The 20417-nt window shown below is 38.1% G+C and overlaps 1 protein-coding gene across 1 annotated transcript; it reads right to left on the reverse strand.

The window, feature by feature from the left end:
- Nucleotides 1–294: 294 nt before the first annotated feature.
- Nucleotides 295–8314, reverse strand: PRL (prolactin). The gene is made up of 5 exons (XM_063300213.1): nucleotides 8275–8314; nucleotides 6260–6441; nucleotides 5059–5166; nucleotides 3365–3544; nucleotides 295–543 (listed from the first exon to the last, which is right to left on the reverse strand). Exons 1-5 carry the CDS (start codon nucleotides 8312–8314, stop codon nucleotides 352–354), a joined length of 702 nt encoding a protein of 233 aa, XP_063156283.1. The 3' UTR covers nucleotides 295–351.
- Between the last annotated feature and the right edge of the window lie 12103 nt (nucleotides 8315–20417).

Here is a 20417-nt window from a genome sequence, read left to right on the forward strand (position 1 = left end):
TCGAAAGCATTTGGGAATTGCATGTAGCTCTGGGTCCCCACAGATATGCTCCCTTGTTTTACATCCAATCCTAAATTTTAATAAATACACTTTAATCTCTTTGCATATTTTCAGTGTTTTATTGCTTGATTTGAATATTGCTGCAATCTGAATGAAGAATTCTAAAGTGCTCTCAACAATAATTGTTTATCTAACAGTTTAACCAGAGAAAAGTGAGCATAATGGGGCTCAAAATCTTATCCTGCAAGCTGAGAGTTTTCTATAAAGTGTAGATAAAAGCAGTGAGGGTAAAAGCAGATTATTTTAAAAAGATGTGGTGCTATCATTTTAATAAAGTGAGACCACAGCTGTTCAACAGTTGCTGTCATGAATGAGGCGACACTTCAGGAGTTTCAGATAGCTGTCAATTTTGTGGGAGTCCCGACGGAAACAGTGCAGCAGATTGTAGAAGGCGAAGAGGCGAGAATCTTCATCAGCTAGTTGGAGGGATGGGAGCCCAGTCCATCTGGTATTGACTTCATTGCCTAAGTCACCTGGGTGAACCTAAGGGAAGTGCAAAATCAAAATAAACTTTTAAGGTTTCAAAATTGCTAAGAATGTTCTCGTAAGTCTTTAGAGCAGAGATGCACAACTTCCATACAAACCCATTTAGTATGGTAGATTGAGAACCATACTTCCAAAATTGGTGGAGCCAGAGCCCTGTGGGAAATACAGGAATTCTTAAGAGAGAAGGTGTGTTCTCTTCTATTGGATAAAATGTGTGCTTTAAATATCTTTAAGGTTTAAGATAACTGTTTTGCTCCTAAAATACCCCCATCTTTCAATAGATACTAGATTCAGATAGAGATACGGATATCCTTCGAGTCAGTGTTGACTCCTGGGGACTGCCTGGACAACTCTCTGGAGTTTTCTTAGCTGATTTATTAACTGACTCCAAGATTTTTGGAAGTGGTTTGCTGTTGCCTTCTTTTTCCTAGGGCTGAGGGAGCATGACTGGCCCAAGGTCACCCAGCTGGCTTTGTGCCTAAGAACTCACGGTCTCCCGCTTTCTAGCCTGGTGCCTTAACCACTACACCAAACTGGATCTCTTCATCTTCCAATGTATATATATTAAAAAAAAAAAAAAGGAGGGGGGGAACGTCAAAATGTGTGGTCTCATCAGTTTTGATAGTACCAGAAATGCTTGTGGGCCATACCTTTTGCACCCCTGTCTTAGAGAATTGTAACATGACTGAAGATTTATCAGACAGTAATTTGGAATCTGAGCACATCTTGGCTTAGATTTTAAAATGCCCAATATTAAAGCAGGGGAAGGTAAATTCATGGGAAGAATGTTGTATTTGCTCCTCATTATAATAAAAGCCTTTGGTTGGTGAAAGTAGGCAACTGAAATAATCTTCACTGTAAGTCTTACTTGTTTACTTTGCAGTTCTAATGTGCAAAGTGCTTTCTAATTATCTTGTATATATATCTTATCATGAACTTGTATTATGAAACAGTGTTTCTTTTGGTGAAATGGAAGTAAAATGTCTTGTACAAAACATATACAGTGTTCAGACTTGAGCATTAGATTGGGAAAAGTTGTTCTAGATGTTACACCCAACCTGTGTTATTTGGCAGTTCAACAGAGGCAAGCTAAAAACGCCAGCAAACAGTCTAAAGGACAAGTATGCTAATTCTAGGATTGGGGGGATTATAGGCTGAATATCTTAGTATGGAAAAAGAGAGGCACTCTACCTGATGTTGTGTAATTAATTCAAGAAAACAGTTGCAGGAAAGTTTAAAGAAACCACTGAGGAATGAATAATAGGGCTTGTCGGGATCCCATCTAGGTATTAACAATCTAGGACTCATGTGAGCTAGTGAAACATTGGCAAGTAATGATAATCTGAAATGCTTGAACATGCAGACATTTCCAGATAAGTGTTGTAAGCATGACTTGCACTGATTTGATGGAGGACAGTCATATTAGCCTGCTCCTGATGGATCAGAGAAAACAGCAAATACAAGTCTATCTGGAATACGGTTGTGAAAAACATTTATACTTTACACAGTTTTAGTGCACGTGCTTAGAATGGACAGCTGCTTCTTCTACAAGTATTTAAATTTTACATAGAAAATGCTGCTGAGGTGTCATTCTATAAAAAGTAACTATATTCAACTGCTGAAGAAAAATGTACATGCAAATAGAAAATGATGGCATTCGTCTTATTTTTAAAATTGCTTAGAAGTACTTCTTTTGATGAATTTACTTTTCAGCTACTTTCCTTCATTTTCTTAGTAGATTTTGCCTTTGACACATGAGAAATTAATCTAAAAAATTAATAAGGACAATTCAGAAACATTCTTGGTTCAAACAAATGTGTAAAGAAAGAATGTTAGTATAACACTTTTAATCCATTATAAAGTATCTACTAGATATTCATCAGCTTTTATTTATTGCCTTCATTTACCATGACACAGACTTGCTAATTCTGTTACTATTCTAAGGCACATAGCTATATGCAGTATGTTTAAAAGTTGTATTGACTGTTTTCAAGCTAACTATGTGATACATTAAGTATGTAATGGGCAGCTGATTTTGAAGTTTTTCTCGTAAGCTCAGCCTTCCTTCCTTCCTTCCTTCCTTCCTTCCTTCCTTCCTTCCTTCCTTCCTTCCTTCCTTCCTTCCTTCCTTCCTTTCTTTCTTTCATATCAGCCTACACAGGGCAAGGAAAAGTTTAAATTCCCTCTCTGCAAGGAAGTGTTAAAAAGAAAAAAATGGCTTCAATAAAAGTTATTGTTTTTTCAGCACTTTCATGTGCAGGGGAATAGTGTTAACCTTTCCTCCTACCTCATATTTTATAAAATTAAGTTCCCCTACCCTGTATGCTGATTCTCAGTCTAGGCTGGGCCATGTACTTTTTTTAGTGTTAAGAAAAAATCACAAGATCAGCTTTATGCTTTGTTGTTTGGCCCTTAGTAACTTTTTATTAGTAAAGAACAAGATACTTTGCTACTTCTTATAGATGCCAACAGATCTCTGGATCTGAAAGGCTTTGCTGGCACTCCTTCCTTCCTTCCTTCCTTCCTTCCTTCCTTCCTTCCTTCCTTCCTTCCTTCCTTCCTTCCTTCCTTCCTTCCTTCCTTCCTTCCTTCCTTCCTTCCTTCCTTCCTTCCTTCCTTCCTTCCTTCCTTCCTTCCTTCCTTCCTTCCTTCCTTCCTTCCTTCCTTCCTTCCTTCCTTCCTTCCTTCCTTCCTTCCTTCCTTCCTTCCTTCCTTCCTTCCTTCCTTCCCTTTTAGTCCAGAAAAGAAATCTGTCTCATTTTATACATTCTGAATAGTGTTATGAAGGTGGAAGGACTTCAGAGGACTTTTGACTCACCTGTCCAACTATTTTATCCATCCCCTCTAGAAGTCGTTTATTTTGCTCCTCAATCTCCATGGCCTTCCAGAGAATGGTATCAGGAACTTCTTTGATTCTTTGCACCTCAGAGACCAGATGTAATAGAGGGTCATTCCAGGAACGGAGTACTCTTAAGACTAGATTTAACAAATTCTCATGCTGTTCATTAGCAACAAAATTGTAATGGTTAGTGTGCAAAATCTACACAGGAGATAGGTAACATTCTTACCAAATCTGCCTTAAAACTGCAACTTTATACCTCTCCATTTATCAGATACAGCTAAACTAGAGGCTATCGTGCAATTGCGAGGGTTTTTTTTAAAATATAACTAGATAAGAGAATGCTCTAAATATCACACTATCAGTAAATTCTCTGCACTATTATGTGCTGGTAGAAATCATACCATTCAACTTTGTTGCATAAAATGCCATTTAATCTAAAGATTAGCCTGAGCATTAATGATACATTTTTAGAAATATGGGCTCTAGAAAATATTTGAAGATATAATGGAAGATGCAATCTGTGGTAGGCCACTTAATACCTCATCCTGAAGCATTTACTGTGTCTACATCCAATCCTGCAAACATGCCCAGGCACAGGCTGATTTCAAGTGTTTTGCTTCTGGGAAGATTTCTTTTCTTTTGAAACTTTGCCACTGCTTGGGGTGAGCTGAAAGATCAAAGGACTTTTTGCTTTCCTAGGATCCTCCTAGCCATTGTGCTGTCCTTGAGACCTCTCCAATGTTGACACTATCACTTTTCACTTTCCTTACATAGAAAAATACAACTATTTTGTGCCATAAATGTCTTCCTACTTCTCTTGGGAAAAGAGCTATTGTGCTACTATATTGAAAGGCTTAAACATCCCAAGTAGCCCATGCAAGCATAAATAAATACCAAACACATACATATCTCACATATTTGTGGCACATGTTTTGGTTTCTGAAAAGACAGATTATTCAGTGGATGAATGGCATTAGAAATTTGAAATTGAATCAATAGGAATGGGCTCTCAGGTGATACCTTCACATTTCAAAGACTTCCTCTTCAAGTGCACAGTGTATAAAATTATTTTTAAAATTTGATTATTCAGTAAGGTGTGTTTTATTTCCGAAACTGGAACATGGAAGAAAACTGTGTGATACAAATGACCATTGCAATGGAGTTCTAGCCCCTGGCTTTTCAGAACTAGTTTTCCCTCCTTGCCTGATGTGCTTTTCCATCCTGCTATAGACTATGTAGTCTATAGCACTGTTTCTCAGCCTTAGCAACTTTAAGATGTGTGGACTTCAACTCCCAGAATTTCCCAGCCAGCAAGGGAATCTTAAAGTTGCTAAGGTTGAGAAACACTGGTCTATAGGTCTACTGTCTATGCATCTCCTCACAGAAAAAGATACCATCTCCTCATCTCTCCTTAGAATAGATAATGATGCTTTCATCAACCCTCCCTGGACTTTTCCTGCCTTTGTGAAAGACAGTCTTTCCATTTTTCATCCATATAGGTCAGAGCACGCTTCCTTTTTTGTGCTTTGCTTATTCCCACCCCTTACAGAGGTGGGGCAACAATAGAGCTCCCCATTATAGCTGTATATATGGTAAGTGTATGCTTTGAAAGGATTTCATCAGGTTTCTGGTGAACTGCTCACATCTGTCAACAAACGGGGACAACTTGCCTGTATCTGCTGAGCTTGTACTTTATCTTCAGGAGTGGTTAGAGAAGAAGTATGGCAGCTGTTAACGGCGTTTGCAATAAACCCTCGGCCCTGAGCATAGCGTTCGTCCTGACGATAAGCAAAGATGACATTCAGTCAAGTAGATTGTCAGGATTTTTTTAAAAGAATAGACTGTTCCTTGTTTTCATTGGTTGCTTTGTAAAATGTACCCAGAGTTATAGAGGGCATTAATTTTGTCTCACAACCTTATTGCATGGCTTAGTCAAATGTGATCTGTCTCTAAGTATACTGTGGAAGGAAATCAGTTTTAAGCACCATATTTTCCCATATTAATAAGAGCAGTTTATGCTATAAAGTGGCTTGCATCCCACAGTTCCTCAGAGAGTATATTTTCTGCCATACTCCAAAATAGCTTACTTGCATGCACTGAGTTATTTTTCTCTGAACAAGCCTTTCACTTGGACATTTGTTACTTAGTTTTGCACATTTTTATGTTGTTACTTTAAATGACTTCTATGTATAGAAGCAGTGTTTTCCTTCTTCCACATCCTTTGTTGTTGTTGTGTTCCCCAGAGGAGATGAGGCTTTCACTACAATGGATCTTTTAATGAGACTTAACTATCTGCTCTATCCCATTTCCTACACTTGCGCCTTAAGAAATATAGAACATCTCACTTTAAAAGAATAAAGGTGAACTTGTTTCACTGCTGAAAAGTGTATTAGAGCAGGTTCCGAAAACCCAGTTTCTCATCTCAACTTGCAGATATGAAAGTATCTTGTTGAATTCCCATTCTAGAAATCCAATTAAAAGTTTGTGTAGCTTACTTTATTGTGGGGCTTTGATAATTTATCCACAAATAGTTTAAGAATCTTAAACTACATTTCAATAAGCAAAAACATTTGCTTGGTACAAACTAGCAATAACCAAGGCAGCCTTATGAAATTACTTCTAAATAGATAATAAACACTGAGCCAATACTTTTACATATTACCCATCGTGAAGCTGAAGCAGAAGAAATAAGGAAACTATGGCTAACTATAATAATTGCCTTCATAAAGTACTGGTGGGAAACCTGGGACAGTTCAGATGTTGCTGATCTGCAATTCCTGGCAAATCCAGAAAAAACTAGAACTGGCAAGGGATGCTGTTCAAGAGCACTGCCCCTGCTACAGGATTGGTTCCTTATGCCAAAATACTTACAAATTCATTGAACATTTCAGCAGACAGAGAGTGGATATAATGGGAGAGTTTAACAGCACGGTCAAAAAGGTCACCAAGAGAAACCTGGCAAATGTTGGACCCATTGGGACAGATGGGTGAAGGTGTTACGCACTTCCTTGAAAGGAACATATTAGCCAGCAGCACGGTGGCTAGAAACAGGCCTTGAAGATAAAATAAGAAGAAGGCAGTATCCAGAAAATGAAGCAAATCAAGAAAAAGAGAAAACTATTTGGTATTCCATTGACCTCTTACTTTAATGCTTGACTTCTTAAATAAGCATATGTGAGGAATTCAACTTTTCACCTTGGCGGAAGTAGGATATAAACCATATAAACAGTCATTGCAACTGTAAGTGTAAAAGTGTGGAAGTGTAGTTGAACCCCTTTCCTTTCTAGCTGTTTCCAAGAGTGGCTTCCTTCTTGACAAACATGGTTTTAAAATTAAATTTGAGGGAAGGTAACTAGGTCACACTCAAGATTTTTTATTGTCTTGGGGTGCTGCCTGCAAATTTTCAGCAGCTGTGCTGTTTAAGCTCTTTGGCATGAATAAGTTTTAAGGGAGTTAGTCCTGAATATTTTAAGAGAACAGGTTTGAGAATATGTCTCATACAAAATCTTTAAAATTAATTACTGATAAATTGGTATATTGATTAGACAATGCCCTATGTCCTGTTCTTTACAAAAGCAATGTGATTGTTGTAAGAGCATTTACCAAATGAATTCATTTTATATTGTCAGAAGCTAAGTTTGATTTCTTGGGAAAAGTTACAGCCCAGTGGTGCAGCAAATACTGGGCATACAAGAAATCTCAGGATTCAGACCTTTGCATATCCCATTAGATAAATCATATATAGGGAAGATTTCAGTCTTACACCCTGCAGAGCCATAGCCAGTTAAATTAGACAATATTGGTTACACCAACAACAATTCTGACCAAGTACTTGGTAGTTTTCCATGCTCTGAATTCAGTACTTCGTACATTGACTGATATTGTAGCACTCTAATATTGTTTTCAATACCCAGTATTGTGCCTATTGTGTAAAATGGGTCCGGACCCTTGATTTGGAAAACATTTTGTGGGACTAATGAGTCCATGGTTTAGTTATGTCCAAACTGCAGACATGGCATAGTATCCTTATTGGAGCTAGCTGAACCTCTAACTTCCGAGTTCTCTTTTAAAATACAAAGAGCGGAAAGGAGTTATTGCTAAGCATAATTTAACTCTATACAGATTGATTATTTATGTGCCATGAAGGTGGTGTCAACTCTCAGCGACCACATAGATAGATTTTCCTCATGATGATCTGTCCCTAACCTGGTCTTTCAGGTCTTCCAACAGTGCGCCCATTGTCAGTGTAACTGAGTTCATCCACCTGCTAATTACAGTATTCTCAGGTTTCAATTCTATGGACACACACTTGGGAGTTAATCACACTGAATGCACTGGAATATATAGCACCAACATACATGACTCTTTAGTATTTAGATAGAATTTAAAAAGCATTTTATCATCTTAAGCATTCTTAGAAATACTTAACAAGGAGTAAAGCCCATTGAACATAATCCTATATACACTATATGGTAGTGCCCCATTGAATTCAATTAGATTTATGTCTCATTGGTCATTCACAGGTTCATACTTTCTTTTGGTCAGAATGCTCCAGAAAAGCAACACTATAACAATTTTATTTCAAAATAAATCTAAAGCACTGACGACAGCTGATACTCTCTTTAGTACAGAATAGTGCTAGAACCAGGGATATAATCTGTTCCTAAAGGACATAATGTAATATTGTGGAATTCCCATTCATTTAATAGGATTTACACAAATCTAGATGCCTTAATGTTTTTCTATTCTTAAGAATATATTCCTGCTGCATGACTAATTGTGATGTGCTTATTTATTATTAGTCAAAAGCTGTTGTTATTTATTTACAAAATTGCTCTTACTCAAAAGAAGAAAAAATATGGAAAAGAATAACAAATAGGACATACCTTTCAATGAAATCTTCTTGTTAGTCATAGCAGAAACCATCTCTGCTACCTTGCTTTATCAAATACACGATGGGAATTCTGGTTTTTGTCACCTGAAGGCTCCATTTTTATATACAACTTGATGACAAACTTGCATAAATGTAGTAGGTTTTGTTTTCTCTTTGCTGATCACTCTGTTGCTCAGATTAAAGTTCATAATTATAAACATCAAATCGCTCCTATTACTCTATTCATTTTTAGCAAAAGTTTGTGAGGGCCTGATTAATTGAGCTGGTTACGTATACAGGAGGATGGATGGATAGATGGATGCATTCACACAAACACAGAGGCCGCTGCAAATTATAATTAATCTTGATTTTTTCAATTCATTAAATGTGTTCACAACTATCAGAGACAAAAATTATATACTGTCAGCATAGGAACAACTATTAAAAAAGGAAAATACCAATATATGATATACGGAGCATTTAATCGTGAAGGTTGAGACTCAAGATGGGCAAAGAAAATACCTTTGACAAAATGTGACAAAATGTCCAGATCTTTGTTGGATCATTCCACAACTTGCTAAGATGCATTTTATTTTTTATTTTATTTATTACTCAAATTTAGCCACCGCCCATCTCCCTCAAAAGAGATACCTTTTGAAAGCATATTTTATCCTGACAATAAAACTTGAGTAAAACTTGCTCTTTGATAGTGTGTATAAACTTATGAGATATGTGAATTTAGAAAAGGCTATCATTTATATGTAAGGAAAAAAAAGAGAAGGAGGAAATTTGAATCATCTCTATGTGGGTAGTTTGTGTTTGTGTATGTGTTTGTGTGTGTGTGTGTGTGTGCGTGTGCAAAAGTGTAGCCATTCTGGTCATCTAACTCCTAGTCTACATTCTTTTGCATGTTCTGGCCATGTTCTGGATATTGATGTGGGAAAACAAAGGAGAGTAAAGTAAAAAGGTTGAACAGGACTTTTAATGGAAACATGAGAAGAATCACTTGTTGCATCTGATACATTAAAAGCAAACAACGGATAGCCATTTGGTCAAAAGACTTGCTCCCCTTTGCCTTTCTGCCAATATGTCTATGAAACATATTGATGGGAGCAGAGAAGATGACCAAAGCAGTGAGCTTATTGTTACTATCCCAGGTTCTTTGTATTCTGAGCCTGGGGGCTCAGCCACACATCCTGCATACCCAGACATGACAGTGCCCCATTCATGTTGAGGACATGAAACCACAAACTCATCTTCAACCTGGCTCTAGCTACTGCAGAGGCAGCCTCCACTTGTTTTCCTTGCTCCACTTCAAAACTGCTTTTTGACTTCTGAATGTTTAAAAAAGTGCCCAGTGGTTTACAGTACCCTTCACAGCTTGGTGCTGCTGCCCACACCCATATGACTTGGTGCAGAATTTTGCCTTTGTAAAGTACCCCCCCCCCTCCCCTTGAGGTGCTGAACACTTAGCTTCCTTGTAGGGCTGCCAGATTAGCAGCTGTGGTTCTACTACAGAAATCCTGTAGTGAAGCCATGGGCAACTTCACCATGGGCAGCTTTGCCATAGGGATGCTGCAGAACTGGTTGGCAGCCCTCCCAATGAAGCCGTCCATAGCTTCACCATCAGCACCATGGGGTTGCTGGAGATGAGTTCATCTGCAGTGAAGCTGAGGACAGTAGGTAGCTTTACCAAGGGGCTGTCAGTGCAGAGAAACTTCTACCCCATTTTTCTGCTACGGGGAGAAGCAGGAAAAATGGGCCTGCTCTCGACTTAGAGAACTGACAGCAGAAGACATGTTTCTCCCATTCTTTCCCATGCTAACTAAAGCAGAGGGAGAGAAGGGGAAGGTTGACCCTCAGGACTTCTGATGCCAGTTGTTGGCACCAAAGGAGGTGTTCCCCTGTACCACCTCTTCTCCCCACCCATCTGGCGTGGACAAAACCTGGATCATTGCCAGAACCCCAGCTCTACACTTAAGCTGGCATAGTTCTTTTGGAACCCCGTACCGAATAAGCAGCATTTTAGTGCAGTCCTGCAACAGAATCTTCAGTCTAATACTTACGCTGATTTTTTTAAAACAGAAAAGAGGGTAATATTATCCCAGTCTAGAAACAAGTACCCGAGGAAAGCCTTTGATAGTGAAAAACTAGTTCAGTATTAACCAGATGTGCTAATAAAGGTGCTGCTGAGGCTCCAGCGCTCTTGTTGCAAACCCTACTCTTGGTTTTATTTGAAACTTCTGTTAAAGGTACAGAAGCAAGCCATTATGTTTCAGATGGATCATTGGAAACCCTTGATTTGGAACGTTGTCCTGAAATATGGCTTTATGGAATGAATTATGGTCTATGTTAAGCTGGGTTAGAGTAAAGAACATAGTGCTGTTGTAATATTGGAAACATTTTGTATTTAGTTGCCAGGTATCAAGCTTTCATTTAGTTTTTCTCTTCCTACTTTGTAGCCTTAACATGGAAGTTCCATTACCTATGAAACAGCTTTGGAAATTAAATGAATAAGGAATCATTTTTAATGCATTTTCCAAACTTCAGATAATTTAATGAATATTTTCACTGAAACCCATGCAATAGTCATGTTCAGCACCCCAGATCCTTATCTATTTTGAAACTGTGTGCGTCAGAGGAGCTCTGGAGGTAAAGGTAAAGTTAATGGGCAAGGAAGTGATCTTTTCAGGCCAAGATATAGAGGGGACAATGATGGCTGAAGTTGCTTCTTATGTGGTGAGACCGAATTTGAGCCACAGCATATTACAATCATAAGAAATATGATAGAAATGGGCCCTGAATTTTGTTATATTATGAAGTGATGCTGGAAACAGTCATAATATGTTATATTATCAAATGGAGAACAATTGTATAATAGAATATTTTCCCCAAAACTTTATTCTTTATTTGTAGAAGATTACAAAATACAAGCAGAATACCAAAATACAGAACAATAATATTTAACTAAACAATCCAAGAAAGAAAAAAAATGAAAAGAAAAAAGAAGAAAATAAGGATCCCCTCCCCAAACTCTTAAAGACCTTAACAAAATTTAACAAATTACAATGCTAAAGGGTTAGAGTTATGGTTAAAACTGAAGATATAAGTTTATAGTCATGGGTTTACAAAAAAATACCCCATATTATAATCAGAAACATTAAAAAAAAATTTATCTAATAATACATTTCCAAGAGCCAAACTTAATGTCTGGAATAATATCACTCTTCCAATTTCTCAATACAATTCTTTTGGCCACTCCCCATGCCCACTACAACCATAATTCATCATAGATAGTGAGATTCCAAAGTTTTGGTATATAATTCAACACCACATTAACACCTTTAACACTGAGGATTTCCCCTTAACTCTACTGATATACATTAAAATACTATTCTAGAAAGGTACCAAAAGTTCATATGACCATATGGGTCAGTGAACTTGGAAGCTGGGATAGTGGCTTTAAATCAATTATTATGTGACAATTGTTTAAGGATTTTTCACAACTTCAATTTGAATTTGGTCTTCCTAGTTTGCAACAGAGGTAGTATTTTTAATTTAAGCGTGTTTTAACAGCTCAGTATAGGCCAGATGCTTTGGCCACTTCAAAGGGACCTGAGATGCTTTCTTATTTGATGGAATCTATGACAGAAGTTCAATTGTATAATGATGTGTATGGTGATGGAATCATATTTACATTGATTGGCTGTATGAGGTACAGCTAGTACATAAGGATTAAGATGCTAGACTGTGAAGATCCACATTCAGGAGACCGCTCAAGCATAGAGGCTCACTGAATGACTTTGGGCTGGTCAGTATTTTTCCACCCAAGCTATCTTGTAGGATTGTTGTAGAAGAAAACAGAAGTCATGAACAGCCTTCAACATCTATAGGAAATGTGGGTATGGGCCAAATAAGTAAATTCATTGCACTTGCCTGGAAATAGCATTGATTGAAAATCTGACTGTAGACATTTCCAAGATTATGTAGCAAGAGAAGAAATACAAAAACTAATTTTTATGAGATGTTTTTTACTGACGTTTAGAAGGTAAGACTATTTCTACAACTATATATACATATGCATTAATTTACTTAGATATGCACAAACTTACTAAACATGACTTACATGGATTTTTGTTGCAGTAGTACAAGGAGAAGGAGCAGCAGCAGCAAGTGCACTTCATCCTTTCCCCCTCTAGTGGATAGTTGGATACCTTTAGAAATCCCACAAAAAATGCCAAAATGGAGAGAATGGATTCTGAATATTTTCTCAGCATTCCTCAGACCTTCTTATGATGGCTTTGGGGAACGTATGCATTAACTGGGATGAAATGGATTCCGCCAGCTGTGAACCAGATAAAACCAACAGTTGCTTTTAATGAATATTCATATTTTATATATATATGCCTTTGGAAGCTTGTGAGAATATATTCACTGTTTTAAAAGATCTAAATGCTAAATACAGGCACAGGTGTATCTCTTATTTTCTAGTAGTAGACAGTTTTTCACTCTCTCTCTGCTGAAAACTGTAAAAACATACTCTTTCCCAAAACTGTGTTCCTAAAATGAGAGTACACATCGAAGGTTGTTCTTTTTTTTTTCTTTTCATAAACCAAGAGAAGCAAATTCCCTTCGTAATAAGCAGAAGGTCCCATTTCCCATATCCACTTTTTTAAAAATAGGAATTCAGCTGCCCAGCTTAGGTCTGTAAAAAAGGGATAAATGTATTGTCCAGACCCCTTAAATCAGAATGTTAAAAACACAAGGCAGCGTAAAGAAACTATATTCAAAGTGTATCATAAATCTGATTGGCATGTTCAGTGCCTCCCATTTCCCTGTGAATAGTGGCAGTATATCTGCAAAAGAACTGAAATGACCAGCCATGTGGGTTTAGTTCAGTTATGCAGGCCCTTCCTATGCAATCTGCTGTGAACTTGATATGTTGCTGTTTCTGAGTAAAGAACCGATAGTAATGGTTGCTTCATTTAAATGTTTTCCCAACATACTTGAGCTTCTTATAAGCAAGCTTCTAAGTGGTAATTCCAACTTACAGGCTTGTTTACTTTTATCAGTTTGGCTGTGTTCCATATATAAACTATTTTTGAACTGGAAGAAGAACAGGAACCAGTCTTTAAAAAAACCCTGTAGCAAATATAATTATAAAAAACCAGAACTTGATACAGAGTTTTCCTCTTTACTTGCATCTAAAACAACAACTGTTGTGTCATGGCTGGATCTTCTAATTATCAGCTGTAATTTCTGAGATTTGGAAATTTCATAAAAAATTAATGGGCAAGAAGGTTACTTGTGTTTTTTTATGAATGTGTAATGTATTTAAAAATAAAGGCAGTCTCCTCTCTCTTCACTTCAAGGATGCTGACATTTTAATGGTGTCTTTTCAAAATGATTGTCATAGAATAGACAGGTAAAGTTTTTTTTTATCCATTCAATTTTGTCTGATTTTTGGAGACTGCCTGGACAAGTCCCTGTAGTTTTCTTAGCAAGGTTTTTCAGAAGTGGTTTGCCATTGCCTCCTTCCTAGGACTGAGAGGGAGTGCCTGGCCCAAAGTTACCCAGTTGGCTTTCATGCCTAAGGCAGGACTAGAATTCCTGGTCTCCTGGTTTCTAGCCCAATGCCTTAACCACTAGACTAAACTGCTCTCAAAAATACCAGCCGGGCCTGACCCTGCTTAGCTTCTGAGACCAGATGAGGTCAAACATTTTCAGGGTAGTATGGCTGTAGATATGTGAAGATTAAAAAACACCAATTTATTATATGTAACACATACTCTATTTATTTACAATGGGCCATTTTATAACTCAAATAAAAGCACAAGAGAAAACTGCTGTACTGAATTTATTTTGCTTTAAGGGGGAAACTTAGGTTAAGATTTTCTTTGTTGACTCTTAGGTCCATTAACTATTTACCTTATATTATAAACCAAAACATAGATTAGCAGTCTGTCTGCTGCTGGCCCTCACCAGTGAGAGTCTGGAGAATTTCCTTTCTTGCATTTCTACAGATCATAGCACATGGGGATGGTAGAAGGCTGGTCCTCCTAGGTCCTCAGAAAGGAGATTCCGTCTAGTGGGTTAGCAAGATAGAGCATGCCAAGTGGCCCATTCTGGCCCGCACAAACTATCCTGTCGCCTAAGGGATGGTAGAAATTGCCATGATATTACTCCCCAGCGCATTCAGCTCCTGCATGTGGCATGGGGAAGGGACACCATTTAATCTATCACCTTAGGCAGCAAAGTGTCTCTTCTCAGCCCTGCCCATATAAGTAAATAAGAAGTAAAAGCCAGCATGAAAGGGCTATGAAATATTTTGTGGCTGTATGATTTTACTAGGAACTCAATTCAAGTTATGGATTTGCAGCCACAAATAAATTATATAACAGCTTATGTAAGGGGGGCTTTGGGCTGTGTAGTATTTGAAGGATAAATGTGGAGTGTGTGGATTAATATGTGCTGGCAAAGATGGGCATCTTGTACTGCCCTTGGAGGCAGAAAATATTGTCCATCCATCCCTGCTTTTTAGAAAGATGTTTAAGCCATGAATTGCTGTCTTAATTTTGTTTTTCACTAGGTTTGAATATTGTGCTATTATATTTTAATTGTTATATTCTGGTGCTCTTTTAATGTTCTGCTATTATAAGTTAGGATAGTTTTAATTTTTTTATTTGTATTTTTATCTTTGTTATGTATTAAAATAAAATCACTGCAACATATCCTAAGCTGACCTTTCAAACCTTTTCTGCACCAGGCCTGCCTTTCCCAATGGTATCCACACTATGTTGAAATCTGTCCTCATGCCCAGGGATGGGCATTGGGGGTGCTGGCTGGGGGTGATGGGAGCTGTTCTCTATCAGATAGAGAGGGAACTAGGCTGGAAAAGAGTTTCCTAGGTCTCTAAATGCTCCAACTCACTAGGCTAAATTATGGTTTGTTAGCTTATAGTTCAGTGTATTGTGAAAATCCAGGCCATTGGGTTAATTCAGTAAACCATGATCCAGCTAATCACAACCAAGCAGATTTGTAAGCACAGCCAATATCTGTGTGGAAGAAGTCAGCTCCTCCATATTCATACCTGGAAAAACATGGAAAATTGGAAATATCTATTGAGTAAGAGCAGAAACCAAGGCCTACATATTATATTAAATGTCAATCACATTAAAGGGATGACTGCTTAATAGTTTTGAATTCTTAAAAATTCATTAAATAATAGGTATCAGCAGCTTCTACCACTGTGGTAATGAATATACTGTATTTCCATCTCATCAAACCAGAGGTGGTTCACTTTGCCAGCCCTCTTAATGCATGTCAAGTTTCCTCTCCTGAAAACTTGGTTGAGCAGGCCTGCAGATAAAAATATAACATTACAGAAGAAATTCAACAGCTTGTCAGTATTATTTTTGATTAAAAAAGTTGAAAGTTGGTTGTTCTACTCATCAGGCAGGTGGGCTGAAGGTAATTCAAACTTATATATTTGAACTTGTAACATAGGAATTTATTTGGACTGTCTGAAATCTAATTTTTCCTATGCATTCTCTGAAGAACTCTACTCTTCAGTCACCTCAATTCACTGAAAAGACGTCAGAGAATTATGTTGTATTTCAGTATTTCATTTCATCTCCCTTATTTCTAGACTGGAAATCCATTTCAGGGAAGTTCACAGAAAAAGGGCAAAACCAAATATTTTTACCTTTCCCAAAGCATTCCTTTACTGAACTTTTCATTTAAAAATTATGAAGTGGCATATCCATTTGCTGTCTGATAGTATCATCATTATCTTCAGCATCCTGATATTCCTGTCCCAAGAGAAATTCCAGATGAAGATTCAGGTCTACATCTGACACAAGATGAGACTACTGGTGATCAAATGAGACTGTTACTGTTGTGCAATTCTGTTTAAAAGAGCCATTGCCAGCCCTGAAATGGGAATGTAATATTACCTTTCACCTCAACAGTTCTGAGGTGAAGAAGAATATACTCACTATGGTTTGTGTATTGGTCTGGCATGTTGACTATGCATCCTGAGTGTGAAGGTATTGGAGGCCTGCAACTTTGGTGAGTATAGAAACTATAGGAAAGTTGGTGCTATTTATGATTGGCCAACCAAGATATTGGTCAGAAAGGACAAGCACTGACTGGCTGGCAACATGTAAAGAGAAATACCCCCTTACTAGACTGGTCCCAGGAAAACGATCAAAACAGCTTGATTAAATTGGGAGTGAACTTTAAGTGGATTCCAAATGTTAGGCGACAAATTGATCTGTCTGAAAATTCCTTTTATATCTTATGTATAGTTAAATAGGCCTGTTAATTAAAGAAACCTAATCGAACCATCCTATATTCTGGGGTGACAGTTTTGTAGTGACTCATTCATGGTTTTCCAACAGGATAGCTGAAACCATTTCTTCTCTAGTTTTCAGAAGAAAAGGTTGGCATAGGTTTTAGGTCCATTTACATGAAATTTGGGAAAATAAAGGGACATTGATTTCTGTAATTCCTTGACTACCCTCAACATTTCTCCAAAATGTTCTGTAGGAATTCAGTAATTGGTGAGATCCCCCCCCCACCAAAAAAATAGAGCTTTCTACTGCCATCCAGAGAGGATCTGGATGGCAGTAGATCCATGAATAGACTTGTACTGCAAGCACAAAAGGAAAATGGTCATTCCACCAACTGATCAGCCTGCCTTCCAGGAAATATGGTATTTCTTAATCAATACAATAATCAATTAAATAATCAAATGTTTATAAATTTGCTCCTTTGCAATTGAAAACAGTAATTTAAATATTTCCTCAGTATTGCTGAGGTCATTATCTTAAAAGAAATACTCCTTTCATATAGCAGAGGAAGAGAATACCTCTTACACAGTGCATATTTTATAAATACTTGTATTTGAAATATTTTGACAAAGGAAGGTCATTTTAATTGGGATTTTTTTAGTAATTAGGTTTATTTTAAAAGTGAATTGGTTAAATTTACTCTACTTTTTAATTGCAACTAGGGACCTTGTAATTTTTAAAAGCTAAAATATGTTTTTTAGGGATAGCATCTTGTTCTTTGTTTGGATTGTTTGGATTCACAAAGCCAGATGGATTCTTATGGTCTTAAGTGGTGGCTGCATTAGTTTTTAGCTTATGTTTTTTATTTGTGAACAATTTATCCGGCAAACAAACAGCCTTTTAGGTAGCTACCTCCTTCCTCCCTTAAATAGAGGCTTAAATGTTTGTTTATACAGTTATTTGTATACTTACAAGACTGTAGGCAACTTACAATTATAAAACATAACAGTTATAACCACAATTAAAATCCCACCACTGCTGTCTACCTCACTGAGGTTCTCCTCACCAAATGACCTGCCAAGGAACACTGTTTTGTTAGCTTTTCATAACGGGAGGGGAAAACATCCTAATCTCAAACAGCTACTCCCAAAAGGCAGTTGTCTGAGCCCTCTTCTCCTGATCTCTTGGGTTGGGGGTGATATCTTCAGCATTCCCTCACAGCTAGCACATTTGGGGCAAGCATCATTTGAGCATGGAAGCCTAAAGGGAATTAACACACTTCTCACATTACAAATGTTAGTCTGCTAACAAGGTAGCACTGATCAGGCAAGCAGCTGTAGCTGACAGGGGCATGAGTCATTGACTTCAATATCTTATGATCCAAGAGAAGTCACAACTGGAGGACCAACCAAAGCTGCCTGAAGGTGCTTCTGGCCACAGCTGCCCTGCTTTAGCAGGAGCTGTGACTCTAGGAAAAAACCCCAGGTTGTGCTCTGCCCTTCAGAGGAAATGCAGCCTGACAAGACCAATAGATGGAACATTCATGGCATCTGAGGGCCTCTGTATTACCAACTACTTTGCCTTGCTGACATTCAGTCTGAATCTATTCCACCACATCTAATCCATCAGCCTCTAGACACCAGATCAAGACTTCTGCTCAGGTGGAGATATAACTGGATATCATCAGCATACCAATGATACCTCAGTTCAAACTGATGATCTCTCCTGGTGGCTTCATGTAGACGTAAAAAAAAATAGGGACAGGACTGAACGCTGTGGTACCCCACACTAAGTGCCCAAGAATTAGACTTCTCCCCACCAGTTGAAACTGCCTATTCAAGAAGGAGTTGAACCCCTACAGAACAATGCCCTTGATCTCTGAGCCTTTTCAGGTGGTCCAAAGAATATTGTTGAGAAATCTAACAGGGCTAGGAGAAGGGTATCACCTCCTGAGGGTGAAAGACATTAACATTATTCCTTCACTATTTGGTCATTTTGAGACTCATGGCCAACACTGTCCTCCATAGGAGGTTGGACCCACAAAGATGATCCACCCCAGGCAGTTTATGGATTCAGGTGGTTTCTATTGGGCAGTGGGGGAATTTCCCAACAGCCAGTCAGGCGCTTAGTTGCCTCTGAGTCATAGAGGCTGTGAAACTGTTTGATAGGGTTTTTCCCAAGTTGCCTCTTCTGGTTCACCAAGAAGGTCTGGCAGATGAAGCACTAGCAGAGATATTTCAAGCAATGCTGGCAAATGACAAAGCTCAAAGAGGACTTTGGACATGGATTCAAGTTCAGGTTTGAGCCTGTACTGTGATGGTAAAGGTGCCAAAGCATTACTACTTCACACTCACTGTGTCTGCATAATGCAATCCAGTAGCCTTATTTAATGAAGCTTGCTCCATTTGAGGGCCGCTGGGCTGCCATTAGTAGTTTGCCAGACATTTTACAGGCAAAAATCACTCATATTCTCTCTGAGTTGGATGTCTGATGAGCAAGGTCTGCTGGGATGACAGAGGTAACATCTTGCAGGGGCCACTGTTTTGCAAACTATGCTTATTACTTGTGACTTCTACTAAAAATAACTTCTAGTGATAAGGAACTTCCCTGTAGAAAGAAAGAATTCTCCCTGGTTGGGGAATTCTGGGAGTTGAATTTCACACATCTTAAAGTTGCCAAGTTTGAAAAACACTGCTCTATGCCATATTTCAAGGGTCTCAATCGACAAAGGGTTGGAATAAGGCATGGGGTAGTGGGGAGAGAGCTCAGAAGCTTTAAGGTGAAATTGGTGCCTAAAGAATCTGCAAAGCTTAAGGCATCTATTTTGCTTAAAATCCCATCAAAGGACCAGCATTTCCCCTGCATTCAGAAAGGTGGGGGTGCCTAAGGCTGCACAAGGGAGGCTGGTGGGTTGTGTTGTTTTATAGTTCTCTTTCCTCTGGTTGCAGATTAGGAATGTGATCAAAATACAAAGCCTCTCAGTAGGCACTTTGTAAAATGTGAGGTTGCATTCAAACAACCATATCCCTTTTTGAGTAGGCCATTGACACAACACAAATGCATGGACAAGCTGTAAGAGGAAGACAGCTGCATTTTAAAATTCCTGAATCCAGAACAGAATTACATGCAAACCCCTGATTTCCCAAATCCACAGTAAGATGTTTACAAGCAGAATTAGGCACAAAATCACTGGTTTCACAAACCTACAGAAAATCAGGCATGTCTAACTCCCCATATCTTTTTGGATTATGACCATTGAGCCTAAATGGAATCTGTCTCCTCCTCATTATTTCTGTCGGTCTCTTCCCCCCCCCCCCCCAACAAAGGAACTTGCTTTCTGGCAGCTCAGCCGAAAGGGAAAAAGGATATACTGAGCCCCTGAATGATTGAACTTTTCTTACCACTGTTTTGAGCTATGAGGCAGGCAGTGTGTTTAAAAATAGACCCACAGTCCTCCTTCCTGTATAGCCTTTTCACAGCAATTTGTCTGAAGAATGAAGTCATGCTTGGAGTTTGCTGGTGACTGAATGGGTTGTTTCCAACTGTGTTCAAGCTAGAAAGAGGCTGTTCAGGCTTTGCAATCCATCTACCTAAAGGCTAAATGAATAAATAGCTAAAAGGAAGGATGGGGAAGTAAATTACTGCATTTCCCTTTCAAAAGAATGACACGAAATTTAAGATTTTAGGATTTCTAGATTTTTGAAACCTTCTGAAGAACTGGGTACAAAATACACCCAGAATGTTCTTTTGGATCATTTTATTCAAACAAACTTAATTTACAAATGTATTATAATTTGTTCTGGGGCTCAGAACAATTTTAAAAGCATGGGGGAAATGCATTTGGTATTAGCTATTGTAAAAG

Source organism: Candoia aspera, chromosome 3, assembly GCF_035149785.1.
Source record: "Candoia aspera isolate rCanAsp1 chromosome 3, rCanAsp1.hap2, whole genome shotgun sequence".
Taxonomy (NCBI): Eukaryota; Metazoa; Chordata; class Lepidosauria; order Squamata; family Boidae; genus Candoia; species Candoia aspera.

Coding starts and splice junctions, on each gene's coding strand:
- PRL (XM_063300213.1), bottom strand. CDS start 8,314: ATGGTTTCTGCTATGACTAACAAGAAGATTTCATTGAAAG. Junction 6,442..8,274: donor CAAGAAGATTTCATTGAAAG/GTATGTCCTATT, acceptor TTTATCTTCAAG/GCCTGTTTCTAGCCACCGTG. Junction 3,545..5,058: donor TACAAGCTCAGCAGATACAG/GCAAGTTGTCCC, acceptor GCTAATGAACAG/CATGAGAATTTGTTAAATCT.